Genomic DNA, 17,855 nt, shown 5'->3' on the forward strand with positions numbered 1-17,855 from the left:
CAATATAAGGCTGATTAGTAATTAATAATTTAAACTTTCCAAAAATGACTAAGCAAAGTTACCAGAAATTGTGACTAAGGGCTATGCAGGTTGGGGTGTCCACAAACAAACCAATTTTGAAACATATGTACAAAGAATTGGGACTTACTCTCCAACCGTAGGCCCATAAATGACCATATTCTGTAAGTAATCAAAACATGTAAATAAAAAGGCAATATGTATTAACAACCCTAATATACCTTTAAAATCAGATTAAAATCATGGGTTATTATGTGTGGGAGAAGGGATCGCTCTCGTATATCACAATCTGATAAATATGAATCAGATGGGAGGAAAAGGCATGTAATATTTAGGGGCAGATTTATCAAGGGTCGAATTTCGAAGTAGAAAAAGCTTCGAAATTCGACCATTGAATTGGAATACTTCGACTTCGAATATTTTACATCGAATTTGGCCATTTGCGTCCGAAGTAAAATCTAACGATTCTAAGGATTTCAGCGATCGATCGAACGATTTTACTTCGACTTCCAAAAACTTAGAAAAATGCTCTAGAAGGTCCCCATAGGCTAACATAGCACATCGGCAGGTTTAATTAGGCGAAATATTGAAGTTGAAGTTTTTTAAAGAGACAGTACTTCGATTATCGAATGGTTGAATATTCGAACGATTTTACTTCGAATCGAAGTTCGTAGTATCCTATTGATGGTCGAAGTATCCCAAAAATTTTTTCGAATTTTTTTACTTTGAAAATTCCTTCGAATTCACTTCGACCCTTGATAAATCTGCCCCTAAATGTACAGGCTAACTGCCCTATCTATGTTATTAATGCGCAATAAGAAACAAATCAACATATAGCATGTGCCATAATGTTAGATATTTGTTAGTATAAATATGAATTATAGGCCTTGTAATGAACAAGGTCATATGTTGGGGTGATGACGGTCAACGGTCAACACCATAAGGGGCAGATTTATCAAAGGTGGAATTTCAAAGTGAAAATTACTTTGAAATTCGACCATCGAATAGCTATACTTAGACTTCGAATATCAAAGTCGAAGTTTTGATTACCGAAGTTTGACCGTTTTGCGGTAGAAGTAAAATCGTTCGATCGAACGATTTTACTTTGACTTCCAAAAACGTAGAAAAATGCTCTAGAAGGTCCCCATAGGCTAACATAGCACTTTGGCAGGTTTAATTTGTCGAAGTATTGAAGTCGAAGTTTTTTTAAAGAGACAGTACTTCGATTATCGAATGGTCAAATATCTGAACTATTTTACGTCGTAGTATCCTATTAGACGGTCAAAGTATCCAAAAAATTACTTCGAATTTCGAATTTTTTTACTTCTAAAATTCACTCTAATTCACTTCGACCCTTGATAAATCTGCCCCTAAGTGTGGATACTTTGCCAATGTGATTCCGTATACTCTTCAGCCAATCAGGGGGCTTGTTTCATCTCTGGATGTTTCCTGCACACTGTAGATTGGTTGGTCTGTCTATCAAGTGGAGATTATTTCCGGTGTCCTCCGCTGTGAAAGGAGAGAGAGAACCATAGGTAAAGTACTGGATATCCTCATATTTGTCACTGTCTGACATCACTAATTGCCAGATATAAGGATATTATTAATTGCAAATCTTAAGTTTGTCTGTATTATGTATTTATTATCGGGAAAACACAAGAACCTGGGGTGCCTACCTACAGTTTTAAGATTTTTTGCTCCTCTCCAGAAAAGGTGACAGGGTGACGATCCATCGTGCAGCGCTCGATTACAGGGAGGAGGAATCAAGTGCCGCAGGATGGATTGCGATCACCTTTTCTAAAGAGGAGCGCAAGCGAAGTTTCAGAAAGTTTTTTCTTAATAAAGACTTTGTGATTTTAAAGTTTAATTTGTCTTGGTGGTTTTTTTCAATGTACAATAACGAAATTTTTTTTTTGATAAAAAAAATTGATGTCACTGGTCCTTTAATAAATTTTCTAAAAATTCGATTTTTTAAAAAATAATCTGACAAATTCGAAATTGTTCAAAATTAGTTTTGACCCAAAAAAGCCCTACCAGAGTTTAATAAATAACCCCCTTAGTATGTTATAGAATGTTGCATTTTAAGAATCTTTTCAATTGGTCTTCATTATTTCTTTTTTATAGTTTTTTTTTAATGATTTGTCTTTTTCTTCTGCCTCTTTCCAGCTTTCAAATGGGGGAGTGGGGTCACTGACCCCATCTAAAAGACAAATGCTCTGTAAGTCTACAAATGTATTGCTGTTGCTACTTTTTTATTACTCTTCTTGTTTCTATTCAGGCCTCTCCTGTTCCAGTCTCTTATTGAAATTAGATTTTTGACCCCAAAAAAGCTCAACCAGAGTTTAATAAATAACCCCCTTGGTATGTTTTAGAATTTTTCTTTCTAAGAATCTTTTCAATTGGTTCATTTTTTATAGGTTTTTCTTCTGCCTCTTTCCAGCTTTCAAATGGGGGTCACTGACCCCATCTAAGAAACAAATGCTCTGTTTTGTTATTGCTACTTTTTATTACTCCTCTTTCTATTCAGGCCTCTCCAATTCATATTCCAGTCTCTTATTCAAATCAGTGCATGGTTGCTAGGGGAATTTGGACCCTAGCAACCAGACTGCTGAAATTGCAAACTGGAGAGCTGCTGAATAAAAAGCTAAATAACTCAAAAACCACAAACAACAAAAAAATGAAAAGCAACTGCAAATTGTCTCATTAAATTAAATGAGAACAACCCCCTTATTCTAAAGCCAGAGCCATCTATTCCTTGTTATTATATGAATTCCCTGCTATTCATTATTAACCCCCTGCAAGCCAACAGCCAATATAAGATGAAGCCTTGCCAGTCTGCCTGGAGGCACAGCTACATTGCTTCTTCCATTGCTTCTTCCTTGGAACCTTATGACACAGAATTGAGGCTGAATTAAAAGTTAAATGCACAAGTATTTAGCCACTAATCCCTTTAAGTATTTGAAAGCCTAATGAAGATTTATCGAAGGGAATCCGACATATGCTGCTGCCGTTAGTTTTGCCTGCAGGCTGGGATTCAGCAGATTGGCCTATTTATATAAGATATTAATTAAATATCGCTTCTGTTTGTATTTAGCGCGCAGGCAGGGGTGCTTCGCCAATGAGGCGAGTTGAGGCTGTCGCCTCAGGCAGCAGCGCCCCACTAGGTACCAGGGGCAGCAAAAATGCTGCTCCAGGTACTTTAAGAGTGAATTTCTGGGGTAGGGGGGGCAGCAGCAATTGCTGCTGCCTCAGGTGGCGGAGGGGCCAGGATCGCCCCTGCGCGCAGGATACGCGTGCGCTCGCTCGGTGCTGAATGGACAGCTCCTCTCCGCCGCTGGAATCGCGCATTTAATCGCATCAGGAGCAGCTGCCGCGTCAGTCTGCGCTTAAATCATATCTCCAGCCGATGGCATCGTGGATTATTCTCCTTTTTATTGCTGGGGCTTGAGGAAAACAAATATTACACGAGCTGCTGTTTGTATGCGTCAATGTCGCGATTTTCTGGATTCGGCAGAATTAACTTGATATGAACGTTAGAGCAATGACTTTCCTTTGTTTGCTGAACCCATGTACTGAATTATGTACTGAAGTCTGGGCTGTAATTCTCTGAATATATATAGTAGTTACATCTATAGCATCATTTGCATTATTTAAAGATTATTTCTGGTTTTTATTTTTAAATCCTAGTGGTGCTGGAGGGGTTCCCTCTTTTTTTTTAATTTATTATGTTTGAGGGATTATTTTAGTTCCCATCTTAGAAATGTTGGTCCACTTTATTTCATATTTTAAATAATAAAGAAATGGGGATCCAGCAGCCAAAGCAGAGACCTTGTATAGAAACGCCCCCTGTAGTGTGGAATGGGGCCCTTGGGTGCGACCTGTGGGTGCCATTTAGTCATCCAGGTTCGCTACATGCCTCCACTACAACATCAAGGAGAACCAGTTAAATGGATACTGTCATGGGAAAGAAATTCAAAACACATCAGTTAATAGTGCTGATCTACCAAAATTCTGCACTGAAATCCGTTTCTCAAAAGATTAAACAGATTTTTTTTATATTTAAATTTGAAATCTGACATGGGGCTAGACATATTGTCAGTTTCCCAGCTGCCCCCAGTCATGTGACTTGTGCTCTGATAAACTTCAGTCACTCTTTACTGCTGTACTGCAAGTTGGAGTGATATCTCCCCGTCCCTTCCTCCCCAGCAGCCAAACAACAGAACAATGGGAAGGTAACCAGATAGCAGCTCCCTAACACAAGATAACAGCTGCCTGGTAGATCTAAAGGTGACAATAGATGTATAGATCCGCTCAATTGGCAATATTGCCAAACGAGCGGATCTCTCCCCGATATGCCCACATTGAAGTGAGCGATATCGGGCCCAACGATCAGAATGGATCCGATATGGACGGTCGGAGCGCGGGACCTCATAGATACACAGATGTGGCCTTGTTTCGACAGGATTTTTTAACCCGCCCGATCGAGATCTAGCCAACTTTCGGGCAGATATTGATTGGGGAAGCCCATCGGCTTGCCCCACACATGGGCCAATTAGCTGCCGACTCGGTCTGCCGGCAGCTTTTATCAGCCCGTGTATGGGGGCCTTAAGAACAGCACTCAATAGTAAAATCCAGGTCCCACCGAGACACATTCAGTTACATTGAGTAGGAGAAACAACAGCCTGCCAGAAAGCAGTTCCATCCTAAAGTGTTGGCTCTTTCTGAAAGCACATGACCAGGCAAAATGAGATGCACCCACACACCAATATTACAACAAAAAAATACACTTGCTGGTTCAGGAGTGAAATGTTATATTGTAGAGTGAATTATTACACCATAACAATCATGTCAGAATCCCTTTAAGTTAATAGGTTTATTTTAAAAGGGGTGGTTCACCTTTAAGTTGACTTTTAGTATTTCGATAGAATGGCCAATATTGGGCACCTTTTCAATTGATCTTCATTATTTATTTTTTATAGTTTTTTTCTAATTATTTACCTTTTTATTCTGACTCTTTCCAGCTATCAAATGGAGGGGGTGGTCACTGACCCCATCTAAAATAACAAATGCTCTCTAGGATTACATATGTATTATTAGTTATACTTTTTATTACTCCTGATTCTATTCGGGCCTCTCCTATTCATATTCCAGTCTCTTATTCAATACATGGTTGCTATGGTAATTTAGATCCTAGCAACCAGGTGGCAGAAATTGCAAACTGGCGAGCTGCTGAAAAAAAACTAAATAAATCAAAAACCACAAATAATAAAAAGTGAAAACCAAATACAAATTGTCTCAGGATATCACTCTCTACATCATACTAACAGTTAACTCAAAGGTGAACAATCTGTAGAAATATGTAGAGATGTGGGACAAATCCAAGGCAGCAACTGGACTGCAATAACTTCTTTATTGGGGATAGAGGTACACAACATGTTTCGGGCAGCGCCCGACAAAGGGCGCTGCCCGAAACATGTTGTGTACCTCTATCCCCAATAAAGAAGTTATTGCAGTCCAGTTGCTGCCTTGGATTTGTCCCACATCTCTACATATTTCTACAGATTGATCTTATTGGGATATCACGCACAGGATATCCCGTGGGAAGATCAGACCAAAAGATTTGGTGAGCTCCACTTGTACTCTTAATTTCAAAGGTGAACAAACCCTTTAAACTGTAATTCCAGTAGAGCCATAGAGGCCAGTCTTACCCTTGGTATAACAATGAGCTCAGCTACAAGTGCCTTCACCCCCACATGGCTTCCATACAGATTTGGGGGTTCATGTGTTTCTTGGCAGAGGTGCTCAGGGCATTTATTTTTAGAAAGAGTATTTAGACTGGCTCTCAAACATTAGTAGAACACCTTTGGCGGATGAACATGGAGACAATTACTATTTAAAGGATTAACATCCATAGCCCTTTTATGATAAAATTTAAGGTTTGGTGAATTTGGGGAACTTTAGTTTAGCATCATGAATAAAAGTGGGGAACCTTAATTTAGGAGCTGGCTCCCTGCCTGTCTATAGGCGCCCATTTTATGGCATTGGCAGTGGCCCCTGTGCTAAATAGAGAGCATAGGGCTTATTTACTAATGGATCGCAAAATGCAAAAACAATGTGGTCATTCCAGCGTTTTATCAGCAACGCAACATTCCTACTATGAGTGAATAACCATGGAGCCACAATCACTTGCATTGGTTAGTACCTTGTTTCTCAATCCTCAGGGGAAACACATGAAGCTTTATGACCCAAAATTGGTTAATGGACCCCACTTGATTGACTTATTTCAGGGGAAAATGTAACTGTATTCAGGGTGACATATAGGGAAAAACAGCACAGGGGTAATTTTTGGGTCCTAACCCATTATGTTATGATTTCTGCATAGGGGGGACCTATAGGTTAAGAATCCTGCACGAGGGACCTATAGGATTGTAATCCTGCATGGGGGGACCTGTAAATTAAGAATCCTGCATGGGGGGGACCTCTAGGTTAATAGTCCTGCATGGGGGACCTATAGGATAGCAATCCTGCATGGGGGGCTGTAGGTTAAGAATCCTGCATGAGGGGACCTGTAAATTAAGAATCCTGCATGGGGGACATATAGGTCAATTACCCTGCATGGGGGACCTATAGGTTAATAATCCTGCATGGGGGAGCTATAGGTTAATAATCCTGAATGGGGGACCTATAGGTTAATAATCCTGCATGGGGGACCTATAATTTAATAATCCTGCATGGGGGACCTATACATTAAGAATCCTGCAAGGGGAACCTGTAGGTTAAGAATTTTGCATGGGGGACCTATAGGATAGTAATCCTGCATGGGGACCTATATATTAAGAATCCTGCAGGGGGGACCTGTAAGAATCATTAATTTAGTAAATTGAACACTAGTGGGCACAACTTGCACCTGTGAAGGACCTGAGTGGACACTAACATACCCTTATTGGTCAGGCGTTCACTTCTATAGGTGAAACAAACACACAAAGGGATCCCTTTATTTAGTGTCAGGTCCAAGTAGCATTAGGTACTGGCCTGAGCCTTGAGCACTTTAGGGTCAGGGGTACAATTGAGAGCAAGTGAAGTGATCACAGACACACCCAGTGTTATAAGTGAGGTCTCACTGCTGGTGTATGTGCAACTGACACACCACATTTTTATCTGGAATAAGAATTATTCACGTTAAAACAAACGAGAGAGAAATCCCATGCGATGAAGTCGCTGTTTTCCTAAATTCCTTTGCTATGACCCAGGTTTAGCCAATCATCCGACCCAGTTCAGAATCTTGACACACCCAAAGTGGTATCACTATCCATAGCTTATAATAAACCTTTAGTATCATAATCAATCAGTGTAGATATTTGAAAGAACTGATGGAAAACGGTGCGACAGAAATCGCAGTTATGAGCAAAGCCAGCGACTCTCCACTCTCTTCATTACACACGCGGCTGCTGCAGGCAATTGAGTGAATGTTTATATTGAATTCTCCTTGTATAATTATCCACATCACAGGGACTCCTGTCCCCACTTCTATAGGTTAATTATACCAATAGGTTTTGAACTCCCATATTCCAGAAATCCACATTAAAACAGAAATAGATTTCAGACCATTCCTTGGGAAAATCCAACTGTCCCATTGTTATTTTCTATTGCTGAAATCTATATTTATTTTTTTATTTTATTTTTATATTGCCTAATGAAAGGTGTTATTTGGGGGTTTATATGATATCCTCTTTATGTGTGAGAGAGAATTAATTGTAAGCCTGACAGACACAATTCTGACAGCTCAGTCCACATTGTTTAAGGGGATTTGCTATGGCTGATAAAGTAGAATTCGTCTGATTTTTGCCCACTGTGAGTTCCACAAAGCCTTTGGCTCAATTAGATTCCTCTAAAGTTTCATAGAGGGAGAGTGGGGCAGCCAGACATCACAGATGGGCACAAGAGCTTACAAACTATGCCCATATGTCCCTGCTTCTGGGGTTCAGCCTTGGCAGCTCGCTTTCTTTCTATGCCAACATTCTGCTGCCATCACTTTCTGGCCTTTATTGTTCATTATAAACTGAATTATTGATATTTTTCCTACAAATTCTTAGTCGACTTTAGAAATTATCTTTACGTTACCCTTATTTCTGTGTTATCTTGGTGTGATAGAGCCAAATAAACAGGAGGTATTTAGAATTAGTGAAGGTGCAACTCCCTGCACCTTCTGTCAGCCAGGTAATGTGGATAACTTTATAGTCAATTATTACAACCTTTTTTCCTTGCTGAGTAGATCTCTCCCTATTCCCAGAATCAAGCTTTTTTATTGAAAATGTCTTTTTTCCAATTGAATAAAATGGAAATGCAAATTCCCCAGCCCTCCCCTCCCAGACCATGTGACGTGCTCTCCTGTGCCCTTCCCTGATTCCCTTTATTTGGTGACTAAAGTGCAGCACATTGGGTTTGATGAGACTGCTAATCATGGGGGCTTGCCTGTTGACCCCAGTAGCAGTTAGTGAGATGCCCTTGACTGCTCACACAATAGCTGAGCTCTAGGCGTGTGCCTTTGTCCATTAGCTGAAAGAAAGAATGACAGCTCCTTAGACTAGCAGTCCAACAGCAGCCCCAGCAAATCCTGACCTCCTTCTTTCTTTCTTTTTTTTTTCATTCCTCCCTTCTCCTTTTGGCAGGGTGGATAGAAGCTCAAGCCTTTGTTTGCCTGCGGCTTTTTATTAAGACACCTTCCTTATGTTAACACTTGAAAGCAAAGCCCCATTAGAAACCAATTAAACAAAGGGGGTTTGGGGATCCCCTATATCTTCAGGCTGGATCTTTTCCCTACTCATTTCAGGAGATCACTAATTTCTATCCCTGATTACTTGTCCTCCTTATCTCTTTATGCATTCAACTCTTTTTTAATGTTCCTTTTTTTTTATTTATTTTTTTGCCTGCTGTAAATTGATTTACAACAAGTGGGTTGATGCTATCAGGGCTAATGTACATCAGTGAGCTTCAATGGGGAGCTTTCCACGTCATATAAATGGAACAGAGTGTGGGCTTTTCTCTATAGCTTGTGATACAGTAGTATATTGTCACGATTAATTCCTAATATATATATATATATATATATATATATATATATATATATATATATATATATATATATATATATATATATATATATATATATATATATAATCAAAGAGGTAAATAAACCGCACTGCCAGGACTTCCATAAGATGTGAAAAAGCAAAAATTATTTTATTTTCAACGTTTCGGCTCCCAACTTAAGCCGTCTTCAGGAGGTGAGACGGCTTAAGTTGGGAGCCGAAACGTTGAAAATAAAATAATTTTTGCTTTTTCACATCTTATGGAAGTCCTGGCAGTGCGGTTTATTTACCTCTTTGATTATTTATAATTTAACCAGCACCTAGGCAGTGACGATCACTTGGGAGTGCTCCAGATTGCGAATTTGTATATATATATATATATATATATATATATATATATATATATATATATATATATGAATATCCTTTGAAATACAAGTGTATTTGAAAGGAAATGAAACATCCGGTTTGTACTATATTCATTATATGTATAAGTATTTGATATATAGAGCTACCTCTACCTCTGCATATATATATAGAGCTACCTCTAATATATATATATATATATATATATATATATATATATATATATATATATATATATATATATATATATATATATATATTAGATATGTGTATGAATATCCTTTAAAAATAGAAGTGTATTTGAAAGGAAACGAAACATCCGGTCTGTACTATGTTCATTATATGTATAAGTATTTGATATATAAAGATATAGACACCCAAATATACAGTCTCAGAAGCATTAAGACTATCCCTATAGACGATCTAATATTAGAAGTCCAACATCTGAGCAGTACATTGGCGTCCAACCACTATAAATACAGGCAAATCATAGGAAATGGCACAGGATGGTATAGATCTGTTGTAAAGATAAAGTAATAAGAGATTAGGAGAGAGAGAGAGGGGAGAAAAAATGGCTAAATTGTCAAAAGATCCCACAGTTCCTTATTAGGGGAAGATACAATATTTATTCCGTGTCTCTTGGGATAAAGCTCTTCTATCTATTGTCCTCCCCATTCCTCACTGCTGATGCTTAATTTTCAAAACTTCTATATTACCAAGGGACCTACGACATCAGCTAAAGAATTACCCAGCAAGTACAAAATCTCATCCAGGCGGCTGGTTTAGTGCAGAGGGGAAAATATTTTGCTACAGGATTTTTCTAGCAGACTACGGGGGAGAAACCGACATTTGCGTCTGTGGCAGATCGAACGAGTATTTATTAGGGAGAAAAAAATATATAATCTATAAACACAAACTTCGAATCTACAGAATTTCGTCGAAGGGGAAACAAAAAAAAGAAAGAAGAAAAGACCAACCCTTTAAAAAATAAAATCATGTCAACTTCATTCCCAGGACTGGTCCACGATTCAGAGGTATTTAGTTGTTTTTTTTTTATTATTTTTCTATGACAGATTTTATTTTTTTTTATTTTTCTCTCCTTAATCCGTTTAACCGTTACAGTGTGCCTCCCCAAAATTTACAGATATTACAAAAAAAAAAGAGGGGGGGGGAGAGAGAAATTCGTTATGACATCTGTCGCCTGGAATGGCACAATTGTGCTCAATACAACAGTTGTTATAACGAAATTGAGGGGGGTGGTAGAGACGGATACAAAAAAAAAATAATCCCCTTATAGAGAAAGACTTAATATTGAGGCATGTTGCAAACGAATGAATCATTTGTGGGCATCAGATAAAATGTCTGGGGGGGACAGAAGCTGCGATTAAGATTGGGAGCGACTGGGGTTTTCTCACCTGCGGAAATTTGCTTTTGTGTTATCCGGTTAAGTTTGATTTGCTTTGATGTTGGGGGGGTCACTTTGAATAGAATGTTATTGTCTTGTCGATTTTACCTTGATCTGTCGCTTCCCTGCGACTTTGATGCGATTTGTGCGTTTTCTATTTCTTTTTTCTGCCATGATTTTGAGTTTTATTTGTATCATTGAAATTGTAAAATGGATCGATGTAGGAGAAATATGTAAAAGAAAACGATTTAGTCGCACAGGAGAAAATACAACGTCCTGTGTGTTATTTAAAACGACAAACCTGTTTTTTTTTTTTTTTTCTCCCTGTCTTTTTCTCCCTTCCTTCCAGATACGTCACGACGGATCAAACAGTTATCGTTTGATGCAACTCGGTTGTCTGGAGTCTGTGGCCAACTCGACTGTCGCTTATTCTTCCACTTCTCCTCTAACTTACTCCACCACCGGCACCGACTTTACTTCTCCTTATTTCTCTGCTAATCATCAATATAACCCCCTGCACCACCAGTCGTTCCACTATGAGTTCCAGCACAGTCACCCAACTGTCAATGCCGACGCCTATTCCTTAAATTCCCTCCATCATTCCCAGCAATATTACCAGCAGATCCATCATGGGGAGCCCACCGATTTTATTAACCTTCACAACGCCAGGGCTCTCAAGTCTTCCTGCTTGGACGATCAAAGAAGGGACTTTGGCTGCTTAGACGCATATCGCAGGCACGACTTGTCGCTCATGAGCCATGGCTCCCAGTATGGCATGCACCCAGACCAGAGACTCCTGCCAGGATCAAGTTTGGGGCTTTCAGGTGCAGGAGGGGACGATTTCCAGGTAAAAAAAATAATAATATTATATTCAATTCAATTCGATGTACGATTTAATCGAACGACCGCATCGTATAGTCTTTCCCTCTCTCTCTCTCCCTCTCTCCCCTGAACACTCCTAATTAGCTTGGGCGTGGCTCCATAAAGAAATCTTATTTTATCCTGAACTCCAACAAATCTGAAGGGGAAATTGGGGCATACAGGGATGTGAACACAGAAATAAATTTAAAAAAAGTTTCCAGCAAAGTTCCAATATATGGATTAAAAATGCGTCTTTAATTAATATACATAAGGTTATGTGCCAATATAAGGCCATTGGAAGCTGTAGTTGTTCCTGCGCCGCTGGTTCTCGCTCTTGAAAACAATTTAGTAAAAATAGATTTCAAAAGTCAAACCTACCTGGGCAGAGTGTAAAAAAAAAAATATTAACAAAAGTTAATATAATAACAAGTCACGTTTAAACCGCTGATAATTAGTAACTCATGTTTATAGAAAGACTGCTTAAAATTCTATTTTTTTCCCACTAATTTAGGGTTTAAATGTATCAAGCGAACTACAATAGGGCATATTCTATACTAAAAAGAAAATCTGAAGAATGTATTATTTAGTGCCAGCAAAGCTAATATTATTCTGGAAATAATTTTATAATAATAAAAATAATAAAAATAAATAATAATCATAATAATATGATATATAATGATAAAAATAATAATAATAATGTCATATATAATAATACTGATAATACTACTACTACAACTACTGCTAATAATATATAATAATAAAAATAATAATAATGTTATATATAATAATACTAACACTACTACAACTACTACTAATAATATATAATAATAATAATAATAATAATGTAATATATAATACTAACTACTACTACTAATAAAAATACATAATAATAAATAATAATAATATATAATAATAAAATAATAATAATGTACTATATAATAATACTAATAATGCTACTAATAATAATAATAATAATATATAATATATAATAAATAAATAACAATATATAATATATAATAATAAAATAATAATGATGTAATATATAATAATACTAATATGACTAGTAATAATAATATATAATAAAAATAATAATGTAATATATACTACTACTACTACTACTACTACTAATAATAACAATAATAATATATAATAACAAAAATAATAATAATAATAAAAATAACAGCAATAGTAATATATAATATATAATAAAAAGTAATAATATATAAAACATACTAATAAAAATAATAATAATGTATAATGCTAAAAATAATAATCATAAAAATAATATATATAGTTTATTTCCCTGCACATGGCTGGGAGCAGGTTGTTTAACAGCAGAGCAGGGTGACTGGGTCAGTCCAACGTGACTTCTCTTTTATTTACTCCGTTAAATCACTTTAGACTCCTGTTTAGTCTCAGTTCCTAGTCTATTTAAGGGAATAATAATTGAATTCAATAGGGGATCCGATTTATCCCCTTCTCCTTTTCCAGGCACAGTCTGCTGCTCATTTCCCCCCCTATCTGTACAAATGTTTCTTTTTTTCCCCCTTTTCTTTTGCCTTTTAGCAAGGGCTGAGCGTGGCTCTTGTCTCAGAAAGAAGGGATTAGTGAATTTGCTAAGGGGGGCAGACAATGGCTAAATCCCAGGCAAAAAGAGCACCGTAGTTGATCCAATTTCGCCACTTAATACCATTCAAGCAGTCATTTATGCAATGTCATCCGAGCAAACAGCACAAGGAATAATAAAGCTGGTTATAAACAGCGACTAATCCACAGGCAGTAAATCGCAGCTGCTCCTCTAGGCAAATTATTTAGAAACCGTAAACTTCCAGAGATCAGGAATTCAGCAGGAAAACGAGGTATTTGGGTCTGATCATAAAATATTGGCACAGAATTTGTTTCAAAATGTTTCAGTTGAAAAGTGGCATCAACACTCCAATATCTAAAAAGTGTCATTTTTCAAGTGTCATTTTTACAGTGAAGGGAAGGGAACCCCCCGGATACATTTGCAGGGCGCTTACAAGTCAAACTGAACAGATGTAGAGGGTCTGGGGCCTGCGAGTCGCATCTTTCAGTCTCCTAAAAAGATTTTCCATGGGCAACAATGAAACCTGTCACACCTTGTCCAATCACAGGGGCTAATTTATGCAGAATTTCTCCTTTTTTATATATATCTATCGATTTCATAATCAGCTCAGGGCTCAGAATTATTGTTTCTGGAGGTATTTTTTTTTTCTTTTCCTTCTGCCACAAATGATGGCGATGAAAGAAAAATCTAAGGAGTTAAATGAGTGGTTTAAAAAACAGACTTTTCCACTGATTGGGATTAGACTTTCCCAAGGTTTGGGGCCTGCTTAGTTACTAAGGGAGACTTTTGTCTGTAAACTATTTTCCACTTAATTATGTGGCCTTATTAATTAGTCTATTCTCAGAAATACCATTAATCAGCCCGCAGATTAAAATTAATTTATGGAAAAGAGTAAGGGATATATATATATATATATATATATATATATATATATATATATATATATATATATATATATATATATATATATATATATATATATATGATATAAAAGAGTAAGGGATATAAGTGTGTGTATGTATATATATATATATCCCTTACTCTTCTATATATATATATATATATATATATATATATATATATATATATATATATATATATATTGTTATGGACACAATGGAAAAGAGTAAGGGATATATATTTGTGTGTGTATATCTATATCTATATCTATATATATATATATATATATATATATATATATATATATATATATATATCCCTTACTCTTTTGCATTGTGTCTATAATAATATAGGTCTGTATGTGCAAATATATAAATATATGTGTTACAAATGTATCAAGTCCTCCCTGTGTCCAATACACCAATGATATGACTCCTATAGTCTATCGAATATATAATAAAGAATTGTAACTTAGCTATTTGACATTTTGGAATATATACTGGATTTATAGTAAATTTGAGCAGAGGCCACATAATAATAATAATAAAAATAATAACAATAATTATTTAATTATTATTATTATTATTATTATTATTATTATTATTATTATTATTATTATTATTATTATTATTATTATTATTATTATTATTATTAATAAATAATAATAATAATTGAAGTGGCTGTAGCTGCATGCATTGGGAGTGTTGGCATTTTGGGATGTATTTTCTATGTGAATGTATGAAATATGCACCAAAATTACTTGTTAAATTGGGCTTGGATGTTTTTTTGGGGGAGTATTTTTAGAGAACCGATTAAAAACGCAGAAAGAGAGATAGATGGGGGGATATATTAAATAAATATTATAATAAACTGCTTCAGTCTAGAAAAAAAAAGGAGACTGCAGTATTTAATAAAGTGACATTTGACTCTAAAAATAACTATTATATTGTATAGAAACGAAATAGAGATAAGGACAGGAGACGCAGTTGCGCAAATGGAGTGTCTCTTGCAAATCGCAAATCGAGAATAAATCGGTGCAATGTGTATAAAATGACTCTATATACAGTCGATACATAAAAGATATAATTAGTATTCGCTATATAAAAAAGAACCCAATGAATATCGATTATACTGGGTGAATGTTTGGGCATTAACAGACATATTCACAGTTTGCGCCTTTCTATTATTGAAGGGTTCGGTGGAGGCCCAGTGCGGATTAGTTCTCAACAGTCAAGGCGGAGTGATCAGGAGAGGTAAGTTGTTTTTTTTAATACGTTGTTTAATTAACGGGAAGTGTAAGCGCACAACTCATCCGCGCGATCATTCCCCCGCGCATTTACGCAAAGTTTCATTTCTACGCATCCAAACAGTCACTAGCGTATTACCGCGCGTCCCAGGCGACAGGACAGGCTGATATTCGATATAATTAGCTATACTGACAAATGTCAAGGCGTTATTCGCGATTCAAATGCCTCCTTTTTACTTAGCACTTTTCCAAGCTTTGTCGCTGGTGGTGAAATGGCACAAATGTCGCATTGACAGCAGAGCTAGTGCTGGGTTTAAAGGGGAACTGTCACGAAAATGAAAATTTAATTTAAACTTCATCATACTGAAATAAGAAAATTCCTAAATACAATTAATTAAATATTCTGCATCATTTCTGAAATAATCAAGTTTATCTTCACTATTCCTCTCTCAGCATCTGTTTCTCTTCATTCTCTCTTCATGCAGCAGTTGGGTGTCAGATATTCACTGACAGTTAGATCCAATATATCTTATAGGGGGGCTCCTTTTGCCTAGAAGATGTATTAGAGCTCACTCTATTAAACTCACAGACATCATGTCTCTCTACATGCAGAATCTGTGCAAAAAGCAGTTATTTTCTCAGATTCCTAATACATCTGCTAGGAAAGGAAACCCTCCTATAAGATATATTGGATCTAACTGTCAATGAATATCTGACACCCAACTGCTGCATGAAGAGAGAATGAAGAGAAACAGATGCTGAGAGAGGGATAGTGAAGATAAACTTGATTATTTCACAAACAATACAGAATATTTATTTCACTGTATTTAGAAAGTTTCTTATTTCAGTATGACGAAGCTTATATTCCATTTTACATATTACAGATAATAATAATATTCGCGATAGTTCCCCTTTAATTTCGCCCATTGCCGTGCCCCTTATTCTTCTATTTGGTATTCTATTTCTGATCTACCGACACACCCGTAATGTAGTTTAGGGTTTCAATTGATAATGCGGTGGAATAAGAGTTTCCTTATCGCCGCCAGCCTTTGGTTTGGACATTTCAATCGGTAAGTGACAGATAATGAGTAGCCATAAGACAGATACGTAATATTAAATTAGAGATATGCTGTAGTTTGACACACACATACATAAACATATATATATATATATATATATATATATATATATATATATATATATATATATATATAATATATATATATATATATACATACACATTAACATGATTCATATCGGATATTATTACAGTCACTATTATTTATTGTATGTGTAAAGTCAAATTACCAGCAGCACACTAAGTCAGTTGTAATGATGCAAAAAAGTGATTTATTTAGCCCAAAAACACAAACCGAACGGGCAACGTTTTGGGCCCTCCAGACCCTTTATCAAGCCTATTATTTATTGTATGTATATAGCAGTTTAGTACCATATATTTATAAATATACTGACACCTGTGAGGGTGCTAGCAGTATATTTGTTCCCACAATAAGGGTGCCAGAGAATACAAGTAGGACTATATCCAGGGGAGCAGGGGGAGCTATTCCTAGTGGCTGGTGTTGGCTGCAGTGCTTGGAGAGACGCATATTTTAACTGTTAGCCTGAGGCTGTATATGTCCTTAATGAGACAGACAGCTGGTACAGTAGAGTGCAGCTCACAACAAAGCGTGGGACCGACTCAATGCTCCTTCCCCAGTCCCTGGTGCTGAAATGAACAGCGCCTCTCGCAATTTCATTCATTATTAGGAGCTTACAATCGCTTGGCTCGGCTGAGCAGTGTGTTCAGTGTCAGTGTCTCTCCCTGCTACACGTTTACCTCCATATTTTCTTTGTCTCCCTTATATTTTGGCGTCTCCCTTGGATGAACATTCCATCCATCGGAATTATTCCCTTGTCTCATGGATTGTAAGCTCTTTTCTTCCTGCATAGCTCAGTGTTTAAATCTGGTTTGCAATCTATCCCTTTCTATGGTACAACTGCACCGTATAATAAATAGGCGTAAGTAATATTACTAATTCCATTTAATGTGATCATATAGATAAATATCTACCTTCTCTTTCTGTCCCTGCTCCTTCCTGGTTTTTATTTTTCTCTTTCTTTCTTACATCTTGCAGAATATGTCATGTTTGGTGATGCCTTTTATTAGCTAACTGAATAAAGAAATAATTGCAAGCTTTCGGAGCACACAGGCCTCTTTGTCAGACTAAATACAAATGAAAGCTGGAAAGGCACAGCATATATACTGTTAGTAAGGACATACAGGGAGATTAGTCGCCCCAGCAACAAATCGCCTCTTCTTCTGGGCGACAATATCCCCGAACTGCCTTCCCCTAACTTCCCACCGAAAAAATCGCTAGCGGT

The 17,855-nt window shown here is 36.7% G+C and overlaps 1 protein-coding gene across 1 annotated transcript in view; it reads left to right on the forward strand.

Annotated features, from left to right (window-relative positions):
- Positions 1–10,227: 10,227 nt before the first annotated feature.
- The window catches only part of tfap2d.L (transcription factor AP-2 delta L homeolog), a 28,603-nt gene continuing 20,975 nt past the window's right edge, over positions 10,228–17,855 (forward strand). The window contains exons 1-3 of the mRNA XM_018262480.2: positions 10,228–10,507; positions 11,228–11,725; positions 15,420–15,480. Of these exons, the coding sequence (XP_018117969.2) occupies positions 10,469–10,507; positions 11,228–11,725; positions 15,420–15,480 (598 nt within the window). The 5' untranslated portion in view covers positions 10,228–10,468. The remainder of the gene's footprint in view (positions 10,508–11,227; positions 11,726–15,419; positions 15,481–17,855) is intronic.

The sequence above is a fragment of the Xenopus laevis genome, chromosome 5L (genome assembly GCF_017654675.1).
Source record: "Xenopus laevis strain J_2021 chromosome 5L, Xenopus_laevis_v10.1, whole genome shotgun sequence".
Taxonomy (NCBI): domain Eukaryota; kingdom Metazoa; phylum Chordata; class Amphibia; order Anura; family Pipidae; genus Xenopus; species Xenopus laevis.